This window comes from Bipolaris victoriae (assembly GCF_000527765.1).
Source record: "Bipolaris victoriae FI3 unplaced genomic scaffold scaffold_174, whole genome shotgun sequence".
In the NCBI taxonomy this organism is placed as follows: Eukaryota; Fungi; Ascomycota; class Dothideomycetes; order Pleosporales; family Pleosporaceae; genus Bipolaris; species Bipolaris victoriae.
Genome location: NW_014575218.1, coordinates 13233 through 35982, shown reverse-complemented (window position 1 = coordinate 35982; position 22750 = coordinate 13233). Strand labels below are relative to the sequence as shown.

Here is a 22750-nt window from a genome sequence, read left to right as displayed (position 1 = left end):
GTGGGTGGTTATGTAAGTCGAGTAGTATAGTTACTTGGTATGGTGTAGTGTAGTGTAGTGTAGCGTAGTGTAGTAGATGAGTGGTGCGAGGCAGTGCGGAGGAGTGCAGATGTGGCGTCGTCGACTGGCAACGAGGGACGGATTGGTTACGACGGGATTTGGGAGAATGCCATCAAGGGCAAAAGTGGCAGGCAGTTGCAGAGGCCGCCGCAGGGTCCTGAGCCGATCTTGTACACGTCGAGATTGGGCGTGCATGGCCGACGAAACACAGAGTCAACAATGGCGGATCAGCGGGCCAAAGCCAATCAAGCCCGCCGTCGAGTGTGCGCGTGGCCACAACGACCCGCAAATGCCTTGGGGCGAGGAACCGGTGTGGATGAAAAGGACAGTCTGCACGCTGGGTGGGCATGTGCAGGGCGGTGCAGTGCAGTGCAGTGCAGTGCAGTGCTGTATACATGTGTGCGGGTGCCATGTAACGAGTACATAGTAGCACCAGATACGGGGTACCAATGTAGCAATGTACCTATATACATACATACATAGATACTACACCACAGAATCGTCATTGTAGTAGCTAGCAGACAGAGTTTGGGCGGCTAGCGGAACCCATGGCAGCGTTCGGTGGTGATGTCAGCCAGCCGCAAGGGGAAATTGATCGGTGTCGCCCATGTCGGCCGTGTCGTGCACAAGGCTCAGACGACGTCATGGCCCTTTTCTCTCTCCCTCTCCCTCGCCCTCGCCCTCGCCCACCGGCTGCCGTCACCACCACCGCTAAGCCTTTGCGCACCAGCCTCGTCGGGCCCCTCCCAACTGCTGCGAATACTAATGCTAATCCCATTACTATCATACACTACGTACTCCCCGTCTCATCACTTACGCGCATGTCCATATTTACATGCGTCGTCCTGCTGCTGCTGCTGCTGCTGCCACTGACCACTGACCACTGCCCGTTGCCCAATCCCCTCTCACACCCACTTTACCACTCCCCTACCCCCTCGTGGCCACAGCTGTTCCGCCATCTCATACGCTAATTGACCGCTTCAACTCATCCGACTCCTTGGGGTGGGTGCGCTGCCCCTGCCCTTGTCTTTGAGTTGCCGATCGTCGCACCACCAAGCTGCTGCTATTGCTGCTGGTGCTACGGTTGCTGCTGTGCCAGAGAATCGTCGATAGCAATCAAAAAGCAAATCAACCTCACAGTCCACACGCTACACACTCATAGGCTGCCGCCGCCGTCGCCGCCGTCTCTGCCCCAGGCCTGCGCGACACGCCCGGTCACGAGGCGGGTGCCGTCATCAAGGGCCAGTGCTCCGCCCGCCATTGAGCATTTTGCCGCCGCCGCACCCCCCGGCCTCGAGGTGGACAGGCCGCTGCCATCGCAGGGATTGTCGTCTCGGGAGACCCTGAAGCATCATCGGGTTTAGCTCCTGACCAGGGCTCCACTACTCTAGCATCCTTCCACAGCGACCGTGTGCCTCTGCCTTGGCTTGAACCCACCCACGGCATCCTCTTGCCGGTCCTCGCCCACCCGTCTCCGTCTCCGTCTCTAAACCTACACCTCGAGAGCCGCACTTCGACTGTCCCGTGCAATGATCCCACACATTTCCCTCTCTTCCTACCCGCCTCCTTGCTCCCCGAACGACGCCTCTCTCGCCTACCATCATCATCATCACCACCACCACACTCACAGTCAGACCGACACCATGTCGACCTCGTCGTCAAACTCGTCAGTCAGCGAAAAGGACGTGGCTGCCGACCCCACCCTCCAGCCCAGGCCCCGTCTCGGCAGCAGAAAGTCGAGCGGCACCATCATAATACCCCGCGACAGTCCAAATGTCGAAATGAAGGAAGAGGAGGAAGAGTATGATGACGGCGATGCGCGCACAATGAGTCCCCGTCGTAGCAGCGAGGAAATTGAAAAAATGGGTCAGGATGCTCGACAGGCCCTCATAGAGTGAGTCCTTCTCCTCTCCTCCCTCTACCCGCCGCCATCGGCTAACCTGTCCTCGCCAGACAAGCAAAAGCCCTGCAAGCTAGTCTCATGGAAATTGTCGACCGCGTTGAAGTTGTCAAGAGCGAACACGAAAAGCTCGAGGGCGGCAACAAGTTCCTGCAATCGTATGTCGCTCCTTCCTCGCCTACCACGTGGCACTGTACTGACCCACTCTAGATATATTGGCGAACTCATGCAAACAAGCAAGCTCACCTCCGCCGGCGCTGGAAAGGCCACAAAGGTCAAGGGCAAGGGCAAGCCCATCAAATAACAATCAGAGCTCGTCCACACTCACACGCGCCCGGTGAGCCTCTACTGTGTCGGCCTCCCTCCCAATCCTCGACTCATCATGGACTCCACGCGCCTATCCAACCCTCACTACCACGCAATCATGATGGTCTACTGTCTAACATACTGACCACCATGACCGCCCGCCGCACACATACATCTATCCATCTATCCTTCCAATACACACGACACTCACATGTTGACCGCGTTTACGAGCATCTGCATAGCGGTACAGGCCTGGGAACCGGCGTTCATCATCATCGTCATCATCGTTCCAATTTTCCATTCAGCCTACAGCTTCTGTCTTACCACCTTACGACAATAATCTCGACTGGGCTCTTGCTTGGCCTGTTGCTTTGTCGCTCAACTTGATTTCTTTTCTGCGCATATACCACGGCACAATTGCACCCGCTATATCTTGGGTCTTTGCAATTGCTGGCTGACACTTTTGATTTTTTAAACAACTTTTTTGTTGCGTCATGACCAAATTCGCGGTGTTCTTGGGAGTTGTATTTGTTTTTTTTTGTTTTTTCTGGTAATTCGATTCTATCCCACAGATGGCGCATAGCTCACATGACATGCACATCGTTTCTTTTTTCCAACGCTCCAACGGGAAGAAGAATGCTTTTCTTTTTAGAGACCAAGCCTTCAACCCGGGGGATTGCTTGCAAGCATGCTTAAGATGGAGAGGGAGAGAGAGAGACAGCGAAAGAATATTCATTTGGTTAGGCAAACTATATTTACTGGAGAAGGGGGAAATGGCGTTTTAGGTCAAGGCTTTTTTTTTCTCTTCTCCGGAAGAGTAGAAAAGCCAAGGAAAACCTTATTTTTGTTTTGACATGAGCTTATATTTTTTCCGATGGCTTTTTTTTGCACAACTTTTGGGCAGATTGGAATAAATCACATATCCATCTGATTTGTTTGCATAAGTTTTGTATTCGTCAGGATCCTGGTAAACATGTACTACTTACGTATCCACGTGTGCCCCCCTATGTATATCCTTATTTCCTATATTATACCAATTATTGTTTGTTATTGTTTATAAATTATAGGAGGGGCAAGTAATACCCCCCCCCCTTCTCACGTCATCTCTCTTCTTTGCTCTCAAGTCACACATGCTCCCCCCCGCCCCCCTGATTATTTTCTCCGACGTACGTATGTATGTACGAACGGCACACTTTCATCGCGATCATCGATATCTAATCCTATTTCTCCCTCCAATCACTTACACACACCGACTCGATTTCTTTTTTTTTACTAAGGAAAAAATTAAACTCCATAACGAAATAAAAAGCCCCACATTTCTCTTTCTCTCTCCCACCCGTTTCCTCTCCCCCAATTCCCTACCGTTCCTCTCGCCCGGTTCCCGTACAAACCGTAACTTCCTTCACCAATACACCCACGCCCATCACCTTGCCCTACAAAACCGTGAGAACCCCACTAATCATCACATCCACATCTCCTTGTAGTGGTGTTCAGGGACGATCCGGAAGCTTTGTCCTCTTATATGGTGATTGCAGGTATCATGGGGGTATGAGTGCGTGTTTGTTCGTGTCAGCGTGTAGGGGGGAATGGGATATGGTAAGCGAGAGAGAAAAGAAGAAGTAGTTGATAAGCTTGGAATAAGCTTTAGGATACGGGGATTATTCCCAGGAACGGGGATAGGAGGGGAGCTTGGTTGGTTTATGCAATGTCTAACGCGGAAGGGGAGGAGGAGGATGAGGAGAGAGGGTTGGAAGGCAGGAATATGAATGTAGAGAATCTTGGTAAACTGCATGTTGTATACACGGGGCTTGGGAATAGTGGGGGAAAAAAATTGCTTGTGGTAAGTATCAATTTTACGTATATCGTGTAACTATTTAGGTTAATGAAGACGTCCAAAAAAATATATGTACTTGTACTCTCATCATGCCCTTCTGCCCTGCATACTCCCTCTTCCCCCCCCCCCCCCCCCCCCCCCCCCCCCCCCCCCCCCCCCTCTCTCTCTCTCTCTCTCCTTTCCCCCCTTCCGGAAAAAAAAAGAATGACAAATAAGAAAACAAAGTAAAAAAATCCAGTCACTCTATTCTACCAACCATTTCTTATATCCGTAAACCCTTCCCTTACAAAACCGTGCGCAAAACCCATCCCTTCCCCCCCTCCCATTCCCTCACACACACCCTTTTAAGAAAAAAGATCGACACCTCCATCATCACTCACTGTGCCGCATACCCGAATTAGTCTCACCCTTAGTTTGCCACTTTCACCTACGCTTACCTTCTCCAACCTAAACTAACGGGTTACTTTCGGACTTAAGATCGTCAGAGTGACGATATGCGTATTTATGAGGAAGAGGGAAAGGGATGAGGGATGAAGAGGGGGTTGATGATGAATCTGGATATGCACGAGGATGGTTTGTATCTGGGAAAGATAGGAAGGGGGGGGAGCAGGAGAGTTATTTACTGAAGAGATGAATGGGTATGTTGGATGTGTAAGGGGTCGTTGGTTTAGATGTCTGGGAGGAATGGGGGATGCGATGGTTTACTTTTACTTTTTTTCTTCTTCTACTACGGCTAGACACATCTTCGTTAGTCGCAAGACGGAATATTGTAGTGAGATTTTTCATCCATACCGGTGAAAGAAACACAATCTTTTTTTTTCCTTTGTCAAAAAATGTATAAAGGATGCATACACAGATACGACGACATAGATGCTCACAAACCCCCCGTCCTCCCCACCGTCTTCATATTTGGGAGAGAGTGAACCTTCGTTTCTACAAAGACTATTGCGTAGTTGGGTTGCATGCATGACGGTTCAAAGTTATATCGAATGTGCTGAATGCAACTGGCTTACGTATTTCTATGACTATTCCCACTTCATAAGCAAGTTGACGTGACATCTTTGCTAATGTGACAGTGAATAATACGGACTACCCGAAGAAGTGTTTACCTGAAGAAAGATACAAGGAAGAGGAAAGGAAAAGATGGGATAGAGAAGATGTGAGAGAGTATAACACTGTAATTAGCTAGCTAAAAAAATAATAATGTCTGTCTTAGGAATCAAACAACGAATCAACGTTCTTCGTATCGCGTTTTCCATGTACAGAGTAGCTTACACATCAGGCCTCTCTTTCTTGTTGTAGGAGAGATGATTGAATTTTGACTTGGAAGTTCCATCTCTCACTCCTACGTACATACACATCGCGTAACCAGTTGAATGATCCAGCTCACCGCCTAGCAAACACCCACAAGCCTTCCATTTTTACCTTCCTCAGCTGCTACAAACACACCATATCACATACACATTCCCTGACATAGCGAACAAAATAAAACTTCAAAGACACTCACAATCACAACCATAGTCACTCACAAAAGACGAATATTAAAATCTTCTTTGTCAAATTCGACATAAGTGTACACAAAATACAGGTCTCGCATGCTGTTGGGAGAAAAACGCTCACAGCTGCCAACTCTATAACTCTACACCGACACACACCCTACTTTCTCCTCTTACTTACACACATGCTTATGAAAGCATCCTGCTCATGTCGTTCCTGATACGGTTGTAGTCCAAAAGACCCTCAATCTGTCCAACGGCAGAAATGGCAACGTCCTTGTCCCATAGCCTGTTGCGGGCGAATTGCATCACATCCTTCTCTGTAATGCGACCAACAACGCGCTCAACCTCCTCGGGTGATAACCGGCGGCCGGTAGTAACAATCTGGCGACCAATGTCCTCGGCAACGGCAGTGGTACCGTCAAGAGCAAGAAGGATGGAGGCCTTGAGCTGGGCCTTGGCGCGCTCAACCTCGGCGGAGCTGACGTTCATGGAAAGGCGAGTCCACTCGCGGAGGGTGAAGTGGACAAGGTCGTCAAGCTGGGTCAGGTTGGAGCTGTTGAGGTAGATACCCCAGAGACTATGACGTATTAGCATTATTCTTCCAAAAACACTCGTTCAACAACATACCCAGTGTCAGAGTAGCTGGTGGAGAAGCTCATGAAGCTGTTGGCCAAACCGTGCTGGGAGACAAAGTTGCTGAGCTTGCTACCAAGGTAGTCAGAGGTACCCATGGCGCGGTCCCAGTTACCAACAATAGCCTGTGTGACGAGCGCAGTGAAGTAGTCGGGGTCGCTCCAGCTCACACCCTCAACGGCAATGGCAATGTTGGCGGTACCCATGGTGTCATCACGGAGACGAACCTCGGAGCCAACAAAGTCGGGCTTTTGCTTCTGCTCAGCGGCAAGAGACTTGGCAGAGTAGTCCTGGGGCTCGGAGGGCAGGTTGGCAAAGTACTTCTCAGCAAGGTCGACGAGCTGCTCGTGGGGAATGCCACCAGCACCGACAAGGACCATGCGGTCAGCAGTGTAGTTGGTCTTGATGTAGTTCTCGAGATCGGCGCGCTGGATGCTCTGGATGTTCTCCTTGGGTCCGAGGATGGTGCGGCCGAGGGGCTGACCCTGGAAAGCGGTGGCGTGAAGGTGGTCGAAAACAACCTCCTCGAGCTGCTTGTCCACCTCTTCCTGCTCACGGAGAATGACATCGCGCTCGCGCTCAATGGCGGCGGGCTCGAGCTTGGAGTTTTGGAGGATATCAGAGAGAATGTCGACGGCGGCGGGGACATCGTTGTTGAAAGCCTTGGCGTAGTAGACGGTGTTTTCGCGCTGTCACGTCATCAATATGCGGCGTCCAGATGCGTTCCCCATCAGGCGCAACGTACCGAGGTGTAGGCGTTCAGGTGTCCGCCCATGTTCTCAATCTCGAGTTCCAATTGCTGCTGCGTGCGCTTCTGGGTGCCCTGTTTGTCTCTACATCAGCGTCCTGTCGCCCCGCACTGCCATTGGCGGCCTGCCGCGCATCCGTGTATCCGTACCTTGAAAGCAAGATGCTCCAAGAAGTGTGCAGTTCCATTGGTCTTGTCCGTCTCTGCGCGGCTTCCTGCGTCGATCCACACACCGACGGTGGAGGTCTGGGCCCACGGGGAGTGCTCGGTAGCAATCTGCACACTGGGGTCAATTGCAGTCCTGCGAGTAGGTAGCGTTTGTGGCATACCGTGAAGCCGTTCTTGAGCGTGGTCGACTCGGTCTTTGCGCCGTAGGAAATGGGCGTGGCCAGGCCTCGTGTCAAAGGCGACTGTCTCGATGACTTGACGGCGTTGATGGCGGAGCGAGAGCGCATGCTCTGCTGCAGGTTGAGTGCGAGCCGCCGGGAAGCCATTGCGTCTGCTCGCTGTGCAGGGAAGGAATGGAGATGGGGCGGTGATGGGGGGTTGGGGTTGAGATTCGTCGAAGCTGCAACTTCTTGGCCCTAGGTGAGGTTGATTGACGTTCGAAATCTGCTGTCACGGGACTTCCCGATTCCCGCCGCTGGCCAATGAGCGCCGCAGGGACGTCAGCATCGCTCATCCGAGGCATTGTCGTCAACATCTGTTCGACCGTCCCGAGATATCGTCTTGCGACCTCCCACTCCCACTGCACCTGTTCCCTGCCAGCTGCCCCTCTCCAACCACTGCAATGGCTTCCTTTATGCGCCCTGGCCTTCTCAGGCAAGCTTACACCAAGCCCCAAGCAGCGCACCGCATGCTGTCCACGGCCAGCTCCACCATCAACCGCCCGCTCGCCCACCAACTTCGCCCAGCTTTCCAGCGCTCAGTCATTCCCCAGTCCACGCGCGTCGCCGCCTTCCACGCCACCCAGCGCAACCAGATTCTGCCCCCGCTGCCACAGAAGATTGTCGGAACCACCAACGACCCTGTGCCTGTACCCGAGCCAGACTATGCCCATGGCAGCTACCACTGGAGTTTCGAGAGGTATGCTTGACGAGCTGCAAGAGGATGATTGCAACTCTTGCATCATATGATGTGGCACCACAAACTGACATTGGCGTAGGATCGTCTCCGCCGGTCTGATTCCTTTGACCATTGCGCCTTTTGCTGCTGGATCGCTGAACCCACTTACTGACTCTATTCTCTGCGCTCTCTTGGTCATACACTCGCACATTGGCTTCGAGTATGTATAAGTCTAGTCCCACCAGAATAAATCGACGGCTAACGTGTTCAGGGCATCCATCATCGACTACTTCCCTAAGAAGCGAGTGCCCCTCCTTCGCAACCTCTCCATGTGGGCTCTCCGCATTGGAACCGTCACTCTTGGTATCGCTCTCTACTCCTTCGAGACCAACGATGTTGGCATCACCGAGGCTGTGGCCAGGCTGTGGCATGCGTAGAGTAGATGGGGAACTACATGCATGTGAAAAGAAAGTGGGGTAGGGAACTATGTACATCTAAATACAAACCAAGGGCGTGGTTTTTTCTTGTTCAGAAATATGAGCATTGCTGTTTCATATACATGATTGAAACTTGGAGCTTGTGACTGTGTTCTTCCACTTGCCACTCGATGCATCTCTCAGCCTAGCCTGTTCAACCACCTGTTTGCAGACACGCACTAATTCGACTAAGCAACATGCCACATCCTCAGTACTATCACTTACTATTTCTAACCCCCCGCACTTAGCAACCTCTGCCTATCTCATTCCACGTCATTACACTATCCTACAAGTCAGTACTTCACTTTGCAATAGACAACACGTCATGCCTGGTCATGTGTCAATGAACAATCTCTGAAAAGAAGCAAATAGTCTTGAATTATAAGCCTTCTGAGGGGATTTGTGGGGAATCGCAGAACCAGAATGAGCATCTACTATACTCTCTGACCATGCCAAAAATGAACGTTGACGTCAACATCTAAGTCTTAGACCGGGGCAACCATGAACGTTGAGGAACATACAAGACGTGACCGTATATGACGCATACTGGTGGGAGTGGACAGGACAATGGAAAGAGCCTTGGGCGCATGAAGTGTGGACAGGATGGAAATTCAGAGTCTAACAAAGCGCGCCCGGCCTGGAGCACGCTAGGATATACCCTTGATGCCACCAGAAAATGATGACTAAAACATCATTGACTCTTACCGTGATACACCGCACCATTAACCCCTGCCGTTTTTGCGTCTGATATCATGTTTTCGACTTTATGCCTTGGCTTCAGCGGGAGCCTCGCTGCTCTCAGCCTTGGGCGCATCGGTAGCAGGCTCGGCGGCGGGGGCGTCACCAGAGGGCTCGGCCTCGGACGATGTCCAGAGGGTCTAGAATTGATTAGCATTTGAATTGCAACAAAAGTCCACGTCAGGGGCTTACCAGGTTGTCCCTGAGGAGCTGCATGATGAGGGTAGAGTCCTTGTAGCTCTCCTCAGACAGGGTGTCGAGCTCTGTATTGACGTTAGCTTTTGTCTATGAAATTTGCATCCTACACGTACCAGCAATGGCATCGTCGAAAGCCTGCTTGGCCAATTGGCAAGCCTGGTCGGGCGAGTTGAGGATCTCGTAGTAGAAAACGGAGAAGTTGAGGGCAAGTCCGAGGCGAATGGGGTGAGTAGGGGCCAGGCTGGAGGCGGCAACCTCGGTGGCGGCCTTGTAAGCCTCAAGCGACTTGTCGGCAGAGGTCTTGCGCTTGTCACCAACAGCGAACTCGGCAAGGTAGCGGTGGTAGTCACCCTTCCTGTAAGAGCACAACGTGGTTAGCAAACGCCCTCAAACATGGCACGTATTGAACCCCTTACATCTTGTGGTAGAAGACCTTGGACTCGCCGCTCTCAGCAGAGGGGATCAAGTGGCCATCAAGGCACTCGAGAATGTCCTCGCAGATCTTGGCCAACTCGGCCTCGATCTTCTGGCGGTACTCCTTGATAAGACCAACCTGGGCCTCGTTGCCCTTGGACTCCTCCTTCTGCTCAATGGAGGTGACGATTCTCCAGGACGCGCGGCGAGCACCGATGACGTTCTTGTAGGCAACAGAAAGGAGATTTCGCTCCTCGACGGAGAGTTCCTGGTCTGCGGAGGCAACGGCCTTCATGTTCTCGACCATCTCTGCGCCATCCTGTCAGTTCGTGGAGTTTGGGCTTGTGGGACAAGTGCTTACCCTCATAGCGCTCGGCCTGCTCGGCCAGCTTGGCTAGGTATACGGAGTCTTCGTAACCCATTGTGAAGTCTGCGTGCACGACTGTTAGCTGACGTGGACTGGTGTAGAGCGCGGATAGAGCGCAATCGGCTGCTATCGCAGTTGTTGAGCGGTAAGATGCTCAGTGTGCGCTATTGCCGTGGTGAAGGGAAAATCGCCCTGATGCTGTCGCTGTTGGGTGCTTGGTGTGCTGTGGTAAAGGGTCCGGAGAATGCGGCAAGTGGAGCTGCGTGCAATTGCTTGCGTAGCCTTTGCACCTAACAGCGGTGGGCGCAAAGAGGGGCGGCTCAAGCTCTCACTCACGGCCCCCCGAAGAGAGCGCCGAAGCACACCGCCGCGACAATGACCATGGCGAGTGTGGGTGCGGGCGGTTTGGGCGAGTGGGAGTCATCAGGGGCACAGGTGGCGATGTCGTTGTTGTCGATGTTGCGGCAAAGGGCGCAAATTGCAGCCGTCTACGGCTTTTGGGGGGGTGCGTGACGAAATGCGGTGACTGACTTACGAAGAGAAAGTAGATGTGGAGAGGGGGTGGGTTTGCAGAAGCGTGGGTTGCAGAAGACGGCGAGGTGGTGAGGACAAGAAAACGAGGTGAAGGAGTTGTGGTCAAGGGCGGCTTGGGGTTGAGTTATCAGAGGAGGGGAGTTTGGAGGGTGAGAGAACCCGACTGGGCTTGGCGTCGATCACGCCTGCCCGTCCTTGGTCGTTTCACACGGCCCAGAACAAGCGCGACCTTTGCCTCTTGACAGGCGAACAGAGCCAGTCACCGCCAGAAAGGCCATTGTCTGCCTAGCCTCTGCCTGTGTCTGCTCCTTGGGCCCGGTGAGGCTGAGGCCTCCCTCGCACTGCATTCCAGGCGCCTATCCATGTACACATGTACTATGCGAGTGGTAGTGTACATACACATGGACATACAGACGCTGGCTGCCCCACCGGACACGCCTTGGATGACAGCTACTAAGTACAAGGACTCGACTTTGCCGCCAGGCCTTGGGCATCGCCCTTTGTTGCCTCGACGAGCCATGCATAGGCTCTCTGGGAGCCCGTTGAACGCCATGCCTACCGTGGCCCAACCGTGTGTCCATTACTTGTTTTGGACTGTCGAGCTGAGTCCATGCCCGTGTGGTTGCTGTGCATGCAGCCGCACCCATCTCGCTCCCCCCCATGGCACTTGTTTTTTGGCCGTAGATCCAGGACTCGCGCAGAAAATGCAATACCAGAATGCTGTCAAACCCAAATCACAACACCATTGCATGTGCAGCCAGCAGTCACTTTAAGTCTTCACTACGGCCTCATCAGGCGTGCCCAGTTTGCATGGCATCAGGGTCCAAGTGGGCATCTGGCCTGCCTTGAGCCACCTTGATCGCATCACGTGACTTCGTCGACCAATGACGCAACGTCCAAGCTCCTAGGCATCGGTTGTGATCACTCCACCTCAACACTCAATTGCATAAGACCACACCAAGACCTTCCAATCCCTCAATCCCCTGCTCTTCGCATAACACTTACACAATGCTTCGTACATCCATCATCAAGAGCGCGCGCTCAATCGCCGCCCCCCGCTACTTCTCCGCATCCGCTCTGCGCTTGACTGAGGGAGCTACCGGCTCTGGCACGTCGAGACCTACAGGAACTGCTGGCGGGTAAGCAGACTTGCCAGCCTCAACTACCACCAATTGAGTACATACTAACTGTATCGATAGTGACGCCTTCACCAAGCGTGAGGCTGCTGCCGAAGAGCTCTACATTCGTCAGGAAGAGAAGGCCAAGTACGCCCACCTCAGTACCCTGGACGGTATTTTGCGCGCATCGCATCATATACAGGGTACCTGTAAATATCCTGGAACGCACTGCTGACGGTACACAGGCTTTTGGGAATCAAGGCGAAGCTCAGGCAGCAGAGGGAGCACATGGATGAGCTGGACAAGCACATGTCAGTGATACCAATGACTCTCAGTTACGAGTACAACCAGACTAACCGTGATATAGCGACCAAGTCATCAAGGAAGCCGAGGCTTCCGGGCAAGGCGAGCAGAAGTAAATCCATATCCGACGTTACCAAAACACATTTCGCTGGGACAACCCATGCGTTTTGATGACCCTATGACGAAATAAAATAAACACCTTTTTTGAGCTTCTAGTTTCGCAGTCAGCTTTTCCTTGCTTATCGTCTTCAATTTGCATTCTCAGCTTTGCCTCTCTTTGCAACTCAAAAAAAGGGCAGTAAATGTCTACTACATGAGCCGGGGTCCTCCTCCGAACACGTATATGAGGTGGGAGGACGGAAAGATACTCAAGGCAGACTGACGTCGGCTCACTATATGGACGACAAAATCATGCTTACTGACCAGGTCTATCTTTACAAAGTTTCTGTTATGCGTTCTGCACTCTCGGCGATATCGGAATCAAGTTTGATCGAGCATATCGGCACAATGCCTGGTGGCTGGCGGGCGTGCGTCATGCGGAGAGAGATCAAACCCCTGGCATTTCACTACATAAGCTTATCAGGGTCCCCTAGATTTGCTTCCGGACAAAGCAAATCTCCACATTCCGTACTTGACCGCTAGGCATTTCGCTGCAATACTGTGCTTGCTCGACGGTTGACGACGAATCATTGGCTCATTCTCACCCAATTCTTGAGTCACTAGACTTCTACCTGTATCTCAGTCTAATAAATGCCCTGCTTTTCACCAGCGGCTCTTCGGCTTCAACATGGTCCGTCGTTTTTCAACATTCAGCCACTATGGCAGCTTTTCAAGGCTGAAAGTACACGCGTCTACAGGCTCGTCATTATCGGCCCATCTCGGCGCGCCTCTGGTGGCAAGATGCTGGTAGTTTTGCTTTTGTGCCTATGTAAAAACAGGGCGGGCTTGCCAAGAACTCGTACAACAGGGGTGTTCCATTACACGCACACAGAACTTGAACGTTGTTACTGCCAACTGTAAAGACCCTGGTTCGCACTACAGCCGCACGCAACTACCCATGCCTCGTAAAGATCTTCCGGTACCACAATTTGCCCGACCCGACCAACCTTGCGAATGTCTTGGCTATCTTACAGCAGATCTCATCCCGCGTCTGTCACGTGATCGACTAGGTAATGCATGCTCATCTTACAGCATTACCCATGCTACCACAGTGCTTCTTCGGATTCTTCCCGTTTCAAGATCAGCCAAGGACGTCATTCGCATCATCGGTTTGAACTCGATATAGAAACCCTGGATCTTGTGCCCACCTGTTGCTTCCATCGACGAATAAGACCTGGTGAGGGGGGCTGGGTCATCACCGAGAGGACTTTCAAGGGACGGTATCGGACGTATTCTGGCGGTGAAAAGCCACTGGCAGGGTCTCCCTCAATGCCTTGGCCATTAGCATATATGATCTTCGGTGTTCCCTCAGGAAGAACGACCATATGCTCTGTTCAACGTTCCAATTCCAACGTACCTACAGGGATCCTGCATCTCTGAACAAAACTCCTTCATCGATTTACTTGCCGAGGTTGTGCATATACTACAAATCTCCAAGTTCCACCCAAAACCATCAACAAGCCGAATCAATTCATGTCGCGATCGAGCAGTACCTTCCGTCGTTTCTATACGGGGCAAACCCCTGATAGATCGATAGCGGATTCTCCTGCACCGCTGAATCTCACTCCATCCAGTGAATCCAGACAGGAGTTTTTACGTACTCCTGTACAAGCATATACAGGACGTCTCGACCCTCACGTAGAAAGCGAACCACCAAGTGTGCCCCCGCTCGCGCCCACACGTCCTAGAAGGGCATCTCAGCCTGTACCTTTCAATCCCTCCAATCACCCAGTACCCTCTGTAGAGGAATACCCAGAAGAAGGCCAGGCACCCCAGGCAGATCCATTTCGTACCAACAGACAACATGCACGCCCTCCAGCTTCGTACAACAACTTCCCCGAGCAGAGTGCACGGTATGGAGTAATGCCTAGGAATAACTGGGATGCCAATGCGTATCCTGCCCATGCAGACAGTCATGGTAGGCCAAACTACGAGATGTACTACCCCTACTATCAGGAGGCATATGGACGATATTCTAGTGGACAGGGTACCGGTGGGGGTAGAGGGCCTCCACCCCCGATACCAAGTGCAGAGGTGGCAATGAGATTACCTTGGATGATTTGGATGGGAAGTAATGCAAAGAACCGTAAGTGCATCATAATGGTCTGTTGCGAACAACAAATAGCCTTGTTACTAACTCTCGTATGATAGACTTTGTAGCTTTTGTGGGAGAGTTCGTCGGCACCACAATGTTTTTGTTTTTTGCCTTTTCAGGCACTCAAGTCGCCAATATCAGATCTGCTGCTGCACCCCAAGACAACACCACGACAGGTGAAGCTGCTGGTTTCTCACCTATTGTTCTTTTGTACATTGCCCTAGTTTTCGCGTTCTCCCTCATGGTCAACGTCTGGGTCTTTTTCCGAATCTCTGGTGGCTTGTTCAACCCGGCTGTCACGTTTGCTATGCTGCTGTGTCGCGCACTGAGCCCCATCCGAGCTTTCTTGTTATTTTCGGCACAAATGGTCGGAAGTATATTTGCAAGTTACTTGGTCAGTGTGTTGTTTCCAACAAACTTTAATGTCAGGACGACTTTGGGTCAGGGAACGAGTCTGGCACAGGGAACGATGATTGAGGCTGTTTTGACAGCAGAATTGGTCTTTACCATTTTTATGCTAGCAAAGGAGAAACACAAGGGTATGTTGATTGTTGTACTTCTCCCACTTTACGCCACAACCACTAACACTTTTCTACACAGCAACCTTCATTGCGCCCGTGGGAATTGGTCTAGCTCTCTTCATTGGCGAGCTCGTAGGCGTCTACTACACCGGTGGTTCCCTAAATCCCGCGCGCTCCTTTGGCCCCTGTGTGATTACGGGTGTCTTCGACAGAGACCACTGGATCTACTGGGTGGGCCCCGGTGTCGGCGCCATCCTCGCCCTGCTCTTCTACCAGTTCATCAAGATTCTCGAATACGAAGTCGCTAACCCGGGCCAAGATGACGACGGCAGCAGCGATCAGGAAAACATCAAGGACGAATGGGAGAAGAGAGATGGCAGCGTGGACCCTGAGCTGGGCAATGCACAGGGACCGGGCCTTGCCCACAGTGCCAGTACCATGCCGCTCGCGCAGGCTGCCAGTCCCATGCCTATGACGGCTGGTGGTGCGGCGGTTCCGGCTGCACCGGGAAGCGTAATGAACCCTGGTGTAGCAAGGAGTGCAAGCAAACTCAGCGCCGATGGTCGCAAGAGCGAGAGGAGTATTTGATGATGATGACGATGATGACTGATGACGATGTTCACGAGGGTCGTACAGTTACCGGTTTTGAGGTATACTGATACATGACATGATGAGTCCGACGTATCTGGAGCTCAAGAACGATTATAAATGAGACTTGAGATGAGGAAAAGACATGGTTTGCGACGAATGGATTTAACGCGGTACATAGCGATGGAGATAATTTTACCAACGACACCCACACACTGGACAGCCACGACGATACTTATATAGCCATGAAAAATGAGACAATGAAATTGCATTCCCCATCATCTTTCCTTTTCCCAAAAAGCAATCATCGAAACGCGTAACTATCCCTCCTCATCCCAAAACACCCACCCTTTTGCTTCTTCTCACCACTCTCTTTTCTTCCCTCACTCAGCCCAACCTTCCCAAGCCCCAGTCCGTTTCCCAGCCTCCAACCCCCACCAAACCACCCCGTTGCATCACTCGACAAGGACCTCCCTCGCTCCATATGCACACCCATCTCACCGCGCGTGCCGTTTTATGAAACAACGCCGTTTTTTTTCCTTCCCAAACCCCGCCCGCTTGGCCCGCCTCACTTTTTTTCGCAACATGCCCAAAAAAAGGCGGCCTCGCTGATCATTTTTTTCACTGGGGTGGGGAGATTACGTGTCGGAAGGGAAGTTGGATAAAAATTAAGAGTGTATGACGACATTTTATCTTAGGGATGGGTTGATGAGAGTAGAGGGTTTCTTGATCTGCGGGATGTGAGAGTTGCGTGCTGTGTGCTGTGTGTGGGGGGTTGGAGAGGGAGATGATTGCACGGTTGCGAGAAGGGAAGATAAAGTTTTGAAAAGAGAAGAAGGATCATATGCTTAGTATTGCTCCCAGTTTTAAACTTTTGCCGATTGCGTAGACTAAACCCGTGTGATGCTTGTGTATGTGGATGAGTGGATGTGAGTGTGTGTGTACAGACGTATTATACGTTTGATACAAAAAAAAACCAACGACGAACGATGATGCTTATGCTTCGCGAAGATAAAGATAGATGAAAATGCAAATGCCAAAGTAAAGCGAGAACGCTCAAATTATTGCTTGATGCGAAATCAAGGGAAAAAGTAGAATGCAGGGTTTTGAAGCAGGACGAAATGGAAGAAAAAAAATGGGACATCAGACTCGCTATGTTTGAAACAAGCACCACCAAGCAAACGATAACAAGAGAAAGATTTAGAAAAATGCAAAATGAACAGATAAAACCATATTTTTTTTTCTTTCTTTCAAACACGTTTACGGTCTACTAAAATTTGCAACCGCAGGCAACTCGCCGCCTCTGATTTCACTCATGGCGTAGCCAGGCCGCCACGCAGGATGTATTTCACTATATCCTGTGTGGCTATCGCGGTTACTGGTGACGGTAGACCGCGGCGCAGCCTCAACCACGTAACTGATTCCGTCTTCGGAGACGTACGAGGGGGGTCGGGGTCCCTCTGCTACCGCGGATGGGGCGCGCGAAGCCGTGGGTAGCGGGGGGATTTGCTCGGCCACGGAGCCCACGCGCGATGGCATTTGCGAGGACATTGCACTGCCGCGCTCGCTGAGGGCGTCGACGCGCTGCCAGTGGATGAGATTTGGGTCTACACGAACACTGCTGCGCCAGAGGCCGTAGGCGGGTGGGGGTGGGGGCGGCATGTTTTTCTCTGGGTCATCGATGTCCATGTCATTTTCCAGGGCGTCGTTTTCTAGCGCGGCTTCCTCGTCGCGGCGGAGGTGGACGCGGATTGGGATGATGGGTTGGAAGCCCTCCGGGCCGAGCATGTTAGGGATGAATTGTCTCTCTTCGCTCGGCGGGTTCAGCATGAGCATGCAGAGGCGGATGAGGGAGTGACAGAAGAAGATGGTCACGGTGAGAAGCACCATGATGAAGAGGATGTGGATTTCTTGGCCGAGGTCTTTGTTGGTTAGGGCCAATGCCAGATCTGCGCTCGAAGGTTAGTCTGACGTGTGTCAAGCAAAGTGTCATAAAGCTTACAGATGGATAGAATGACGATCAGAAAGGTTCCGGATATCACAACAGCCACCATCTTCCGTCGCGCAGCCGATCCCCTGACATAGATTCCAGTGGACCCTCGCTCATCTCTTCGTCGCACCCACTGTTCACGTCGATCCGCACGACGATTCGTTCTCCTTCGGTGCTTGCGCCGCCTATGCCGCCTTCCATTGGCCTCGTCTGCAGGTTGCTGAATTGCTGGATCTACTGGACCGTCGTGGTCAGATGGTAATTGTACATCCGCTGGGTGACGCGAGTATACTGTTTCTGGTTCTTGAGGATCCTGAATGGCGCCAATATATGAGCCTGCGGTATGATGTGAAAGAGGTGCCCTCGAGTCACGTGAGTCGCGGGGCTCATCATCTGAGACATGTTGTGTATTTGGATCGGGCGATTGCTGGCGGCTCCAGAATCCGCGAAATGGTACTTTTGGTGTTGTCTCGTTGTGGTTGTTGGTGTTGGTGAGAGCTGGCGACTGTGAATAGACTGACGAGCCATTGACCAATGTTCGCACATTGCTGCGAAAGGCGCCGAATCGAGATGGCGATGAGGTTGCCGGAGAAGCCTCGATGTCCTGGTCCTGGTCTGGTCGTGGCGACCAAGCGAAGAGTGGTGACCGAAACATGGTGTTCTGTATATAGCTTCTAAGATTGACAAGGCTCAGGAACTAGGAAATACGGACCCCAAGTTCTATCTTGAGCACTCGCTGTTCCCTTATAGCACAAGGCGTGGCCTGGGTTCGGCACGCTTGCTGTTGGTCCCCCTTCCAAGATGTCTCAACGGATGAACGAGCGAACGGTATGGCTAGGCCAGCATGTGGGCCTCGTGGTGTGGGTGTAACAGGATGGAAAGTGTGGAGTAGTGTCCAGATGAGTGGATGACTGTGTTGCTCGGAGTCGTCTTGTAATGTCCGGCGCGCGAACTGTTGGCTATACCTTTCCACGCCTACCAAGATCGAAACAAGCCCAGGAACCCCCGATGGAAAAGTATTATCGTATTGGATAAAGGGTGAAATGGCGAGCAGGCTATCCAGAGCCAGCTGAGCCAAGCAAATGCAAAAGAACAGAAAGAAGCGAAACAGGCAGAGCGCAGCACCGCTGCCAACTACCAACGACTGAAAGAAAAGGACGATAGAGCCATCATAGTTGAGGAGGAAGAGTTGCTGTCGCACTAGGACACGGGTAAGGACAGCAACGAGGGCCACGGTCGAGAAAGCATTGAGCGCTATGCGTATTCGCGACGAGTCGCGTGTCAGAGTGCGATGAGAGCGACGATGAAACGCGGCTGGGCTGGAGCAGCGATCCTACGTGTAGCACAGACCGCGTTCGTCGACATGGGCATTCTGCTTTGGAGCCACCCGGGCGTGTGGTGGATGACAGCAATAGCGCAGCTCAGGGAAAGACCTGGGGAAGCCGGGCCTTGATTGGCTGTCGGAAAAAGAGCCTGAAACACCCATCCCAATCAGGTCTACGCAACCACCAGGCCCTGCTTTTAGCAACGCGGCTGTAAGGCGGCAGCAGATTGTCGTGCGTTTAGCACAATATGATAAAGGCATGAAGGCGCGCGCTATAGCAAATTTCGTCGGGTTGATTGTTCGCTAGACTGCTGTTGACGGCTGGTTGCACTGCTACGCCAACTCTCTCTCTCCTCGACGCATCCTCTCAATCACCATACTCGTCGGTTTCGCTGCATCGTCGACCATTGTGCGTACATGCGACTCCCAAACCCTGTCAACTGTCGCACCGGCGTATCCAGCCCATCCACAAACGTCCGCGTGACGTCTACCTGGGCCGGAAGCTACTGGGGCCTTTCTCCACGCTTCTCGTGCCCATCTCTTCGAGTCAGAACTGTGTAGCCAAGATACCGAAGCTTCACCCTTTCACTTGCCGAGCTCGCCTACCATGACCTTTCGGTCGGAGGAGGCGGAGACCACTAAATATTGCCAAGTCAGCTTGATGCTTCGCAGGAGACAAACAGAGTGACAGAGAGGGTGTGCGGACCGCCCTCCGTCTGGTTCCACCTTCTGGCAGGGTGTCCAGACATCCTTAGGAGCCCCAGCCGAGGCATTGGGGCTTATAGGAAATTTAAATGAACTTACAAATGGGTTCGCCAAGAGGGTGGAAACGCACGTCATTGACGGCGCCTCGGTGGCCTGGCAGCTTGTGCAAGAGTTTCCCTGTTCGTGTCTCCCAAACGGCCACGCTCTGATCCCCGCTACCAGCTGCAATCTTTTCGCCCTTGAAGTCCCAGCTTGCCTTCAAGAGGTTGCGCTCTTGGCCAGTAGGGGCTCCATCGTACGTTTTTATGCGTCGGTCAGAGGGAGCAAAGGGTCTTACATCCCATGTCCTAACAGTCGAATCGTGTGCGTTGGATAATAGTGTTTGGTTGTCTGGAGACATTTGGAGTGAAGTCACTGTATCCGTGTGCCCAATCAATGTGTATGTCACTGCCTGTTTCCGCAGATCCCAGACTTTAATGTCGTTGTCAATGCCGCCTGTGAATAGCTCGTTTCCAGCTTCTGCTAGGCATATTGCTGTTATGGGAAAGTCCGTCTGGATAAAGGTTACGGCATCTTTTGTTCTAGTGTCCCAAATCTATTGCCGCAGTTAGATCAGTCTCACAGTAGCCAATCCTGTATGCAACACTTACCCCAATATAGCCATCGTCGGAACCGCTCACGAGCACCTCTTCGCCGCGCTTGCTCACATCCATACAATTGATAACCTCCTCATGGCCTGGATGTCTTCGTATTCTCTCTCCAGTTTCGACGTCCCAACTTGCTAGGTGCATGTCTGCCGATGCGGAGAAGAGAACTTTGGAATCGCGTGACCAGTGCAAGTCGAGTACTGCCTGCTTGTGACCAGTGAGGATGCCATAGTTTTCGCAAGTGTCGGAGCTACGCCAAAGCACTGTTTACCGTCAATACGAATTTCCCAGACAATCTTGGCCCAAACTCACATATAGAACGGTCCATGGAGCCAGAAGCGATGCACTGTCCGGTCGGATCGAACCGTGCTGCAAACACTTCGCCTGAGTGACCCGTTAATTCCATGACTGGCGACTGCAGTGCGCTGGATCGCGATCCCTACAGCACCTGTCAGCGCATCGCTACCTTCAGCCTTGGTACTCGTGTAGAAAAATCCTCGGTGGTAACGTACCGCTTGTATGAGGGCGCCATTTGCGCTCGACCCGTTGACTACAGCTACTGCAGAGCTTCCTCCCAGGTTGGCATCCGACTTGGTGCGCTTGACCAACTGACTTGTGCCAAAAGCCTCATTGGCGGGTCGCTTCTCTCTAGACATGGTGGAGTATGTGTGGTGATGTAGGTTTCGTGGTGGAGTTTTCGGGTTCGTCGCGTCCAAATTCGCGGTCTGGTAGCTCGTGAACTTTCCTCATAGGCAGATCGGCGCCAAGAGATATACGCTCCACAGCCCGGGCTAGGTACGCTGCTCCGCGTGCCCCCCGACGCCGACGACACGACTCAATCATAGCAACCTCACATACCGCCTTGCCCCGCGTCTATAAAGTTCTTCTCCTCGCCCACCGTGTATATTGTGCGAAAAACCGCCAGAGTGAACCATGTCTTCGTCAACCAAAGCGGCCCGCATGGGCGAGGAGTGAGCTCCACAAGCCTGGCACCTGCTTCACGATGCGCTAATACATGTCAGAGTATGGAAGTAAGCCTTGTATACGAACCCTTTACATTTGCTGGCCCTGACTGTGTAAGAACACGAGTCGATAAAGTCAGTGCCGAACTAGTCACGCTCACGTACGGAACCATTGTTGCACAACTATGCAAAGACTACGAATACAATTACCTAGACGTCAACAAGCAACTGGAGCGCATGGGGTATAATATCGGAATACGGTTGATTGAAGACTTCCTCGCAAAGTCGAGTGCGCCTGCTTGCACCAACTTTCGAGAGGTGGCCGAGATGATCTCCAAGGTAGCCCTTGTCAAGTCGCAGATGGATTGATTGTTCAGCAGCTGATATGCAGTACAGGTCGGCTTCAAAATCTTCCTCAATATTACCCCGACCATTACGAACTGGTCGAGCGACAACAAGCAATTCTCCCTCATTTTCGAAGAAAACCCGCTTGCCGATTTTGTCGAGTTACCAGATGATGGGCGCGCACAGGATGAGTTGTGGTTCTCCAACATATTAGTGGGTGTGCTGCGGGGTGCATTGGAGATGGTACGTCTTCCCAGGACTATAGTCTGCAGCGACGTTGCAGGCAAATGAAGTACTCATTTCTGGACTAGGTACACATGCAAGTCGAGGCGCACTTTGTCAGTGACGTCCTACGAGGTAACGACACCACGGAGATGAGGATATCGCTAGTTCGCTACATTGATGACGAGATGCCACCGGATGATGAGTAGAAGACAAGGAGCAAGGGTGAAAGCGAGAGAGAGGACACATGTTCCAATTGATGTCTTGAGCATGAGGGACAGCGGTTGCTAAACGGGCATGTACAGTGTGGACGACTTCAAGCGAAGTCACTTGACCAGCGAGACAGCGATGTGCACAGGGCGCCGTTTGCTAGAGAATTGCACACCGCCACCATGGATGTCTTAAAGCCTATGCCAGACGGGCAGGCTGCATTTGGCATGGGATGCGATGCATTGCGACAGATAGAATTGCACGGTTGTAGACGGTCAGCAAGGCGCATGAGGGCACAATTGCACAATGGCGCAATTGCACTCGCACTCGCACTCGCAGCCGCAACACGATAGATTGGGGAAAGGGGGCCCTCTTTTTGCTCTGCACGTGCGTGAATGTGTGTATTGACGAGTGCGCATCTGCCTATGGTTGAGGAGGGATTGATTGATTGATGGCTGGGCCAGGGCGACTGGGTGCGCGAGGCCAACAAGGTATACACTGTGCTGTGTCTCGTCCCGCTCAAGCTGATGGCGCCGTGGGAAGTGTCCAGGTCGCGTTACATGCACATGCCCCACCACGCACCCTCGCAGCCCGTCGGGGCGTGGTGTGTAACGGGGCCTTGTCTTGACGACTGCGACTGCGACCACGACCACGACGACAACGCCAACACAGCAGCCAGCAATGGGGTGAGGCGTGTCGGGGGGCAGCCAATGCAGGGCTAAAAGCAAGCAGCAGAGAGCAGTTTTTGCTGAGGGCGCGCGGGTGGGCAAAGGGGAGGCTGGTGCGAGG

General features: G+C 52.4%; 11 protein-coding genes across 11 annotated transcripts; 6 read left to right on the top strand and 5 right to left on the bottom strand.

Moving 5' to 3' along the window:
* Positions 1–1703: 1703 nt before the first annotated feature.
* On the top strand, positions 1704–2264 carry COCVIDRAFT_20957 (hypothetical protein; the record flags this gene model as incomplete). Its single annotated transcript, XM_014695158.1, has 3 exons — positions 1704–1954; positions 2014–2118; positions 2171–2264. 3 exons carry the CDS (start codon positions 1704–1706, stop codon positions 2262–2264), a joined length of 450 nt encoding a protein of 149 aa, XP_014550644.1.
* Positions 2265–5785: 3521 nt separating this feature from the next.
* Positions 5786–7474, bottom strand: COCVIDRAFT_114917 (hypothetical protein; the record flags this gene model as incomplete). The annotated part of the gene is made up of 5 exons (XM_014695172.1): positions 5786–6176; positions 6227–6921; positions 6978–7055; positions 7131–7256; positions 7310–7474. 5 exons carry the CDS (start codon positions 7472–7474, stop codon positions 5786–5788), a joined length of 1455 nt encoding a protein of 484 aa, XP_014550658.1.
* Positions 7475–7770: 296 nt separating this feature from the next.
* COCVIDRAFT_114912 (hypothetical protein) lies at positions 7771–8482 on the top strand (the record flags this gene model as incomplete). Its single annotated transcript, XM_014695171.1, has 3 exons — positions 7771–8066; positions 8146–8265; positions 8317–8482. 3 exons carry the CDS (start codon positions 7771–7773, stop codon positions 8480–8482), a joined length of 582 nt encoding a protein of 193 aa, XP_014550657.1.
* Positions 8483–9285: 803 nt separating this feature from the next.
* On the bottom strand, positions 9286–10293 carry COCVIDRAFT_114926 (hypothetical protein; the record flags this gene model as incomplete). Its single annotated transcript, XM_014695170.1, has 5 exons — positions 9286–9399; positions 9452–9522; positions 9571–9812; positions 9874–10180; positions 10233–10293. 5 exons carry the CDS (start codon positions 10291–10293, stop codon positions 9286–9288), a joined length of 795 nt encoding a protein of 264 aa, XP_014550656.1.
* Positions 10294–11780: 1487 nt separating this feature from the next.
* On the top strand, positions 11781–12309 carry COCVIDRAFT_114928 (hypothetical protein; the record flags this gene model as incomplete). Its single annotated transcript, XM_014695169.1, has 4 exons — positions 11781–11911; positions 11972–12037; positions 12136–12201; positions 12258–12309. 4 exons carry the CDS (start codon positions 11781–11783, stop codon positions 12307–12309), a joined length of 315 nt encoding a protein of 104 aa, XP_014550655.1.
* Positions 12310–12943: 634 nt separating this feature from the next.
* On the top strand, positions 12944–13478 carry COCVIDRAFT_114948 (hypothetical protein; the record flags this gene model as incomplete). The annotated part of the gene is made up of 2 exons (XM_014695168.1): positions 12944–13099; positions 13161–13478. The coding sequence occupies 2 exons, from the start codon at positions 12944–12946 to the stop codon at positions 13476–13478; spliced, it is 474 nt and encodes a 157-aa protein (XP_014550654.1).
* Positions 13479–13825: 347 nt separating this feature from the next.
* COCVIDRAFT_42894 (hypothetical protein) lies at positions 13826–15556 on the top strand (the record flags this gene model as incomplete). Its single annotated transcript, XM_014695167.1, has 3 exons — positions 13826–14438; positions 14504–14986; positions 15048–15556. 3 exons carry the CDS (start codon positions 13826–13828, stop codon positions 15554–15556), a joined length of 1605 nt encoding a protein of 534 aa, XP_014550653.1.
* Positions 15557–16816: 1260 nt separating this feature from the next.
* Positions 16817–18201, bottom strand: COCVIDRAFT_31670 (hypothetical protein; the record flags this gene model as incomplete). Its single annotated transcript, XM_014695166.1, has 2 exons — positions 16817–17505; positions 17559–18201. The coding sequence occupies 2 exons, from the start codon at positions 18199–18201 to the stop codon at positions 16817–16819; spliced, it is 1332 nt and encodes a 443-aa protein (XP_014550652.1).
* A 1254-nt stretch (positions 18202–19455) lies between these two features.
* COCVIDRAFT_114934 (hypothetical protein) lies at positions 19456–20878 on the bottom strand (the record flags this gene model as incomplete). Its single annotated transcript, XM_014695165.1, has 5 exons — positions 19456–19508; positions 19675–20170; positions 20226–20485; positions 20535–20661; positions 20735–20878. The coding sequence occupies 5 exons, from the start codon at positions 20876–20878 to the stop codon at positions 19456–19458; spliced, it is 1080 nt and encodes a 359-aa protein (XP_014550651.1).
* Positions 20879–21155: 277 nt separating this feature from the next.
* On the top strand, positions 21156–21960 carry COCVIDRAFT_42891 (hypothetical protein; the record flags this gene model as incomplete). Its single annotated transcript, XM_014695164.1, has 4 exons — positions 21156–21193; positions 21304–21523; positions 21581–21772; positions 21841–21960. The coding sequence occupies 4 exons, from the start codon at positions 21156–21158 to the stop codon at positions 21958–21960; spliced, it is 570 nt and encodes a 189-aa protein (XP_014550650.1).
* Positions 21961–22480: 520 nt separating this feature from the next.
* Positions 22481–22735, bottom strand: COCVIDRAFT_114924 (hypothetical protein; the record flags this gene model as incomplete). The annotated part of the gene is made up of 1 exon (XM_014695163.1): positions 22481–22735. A coding segment is annotated over one exon (255 nt), but the record flags the coding sequence as incomplete, so codon positions are not given.
* Between the last annotated feature and the right edge of the window lie 15 nt (positions 22736–22750).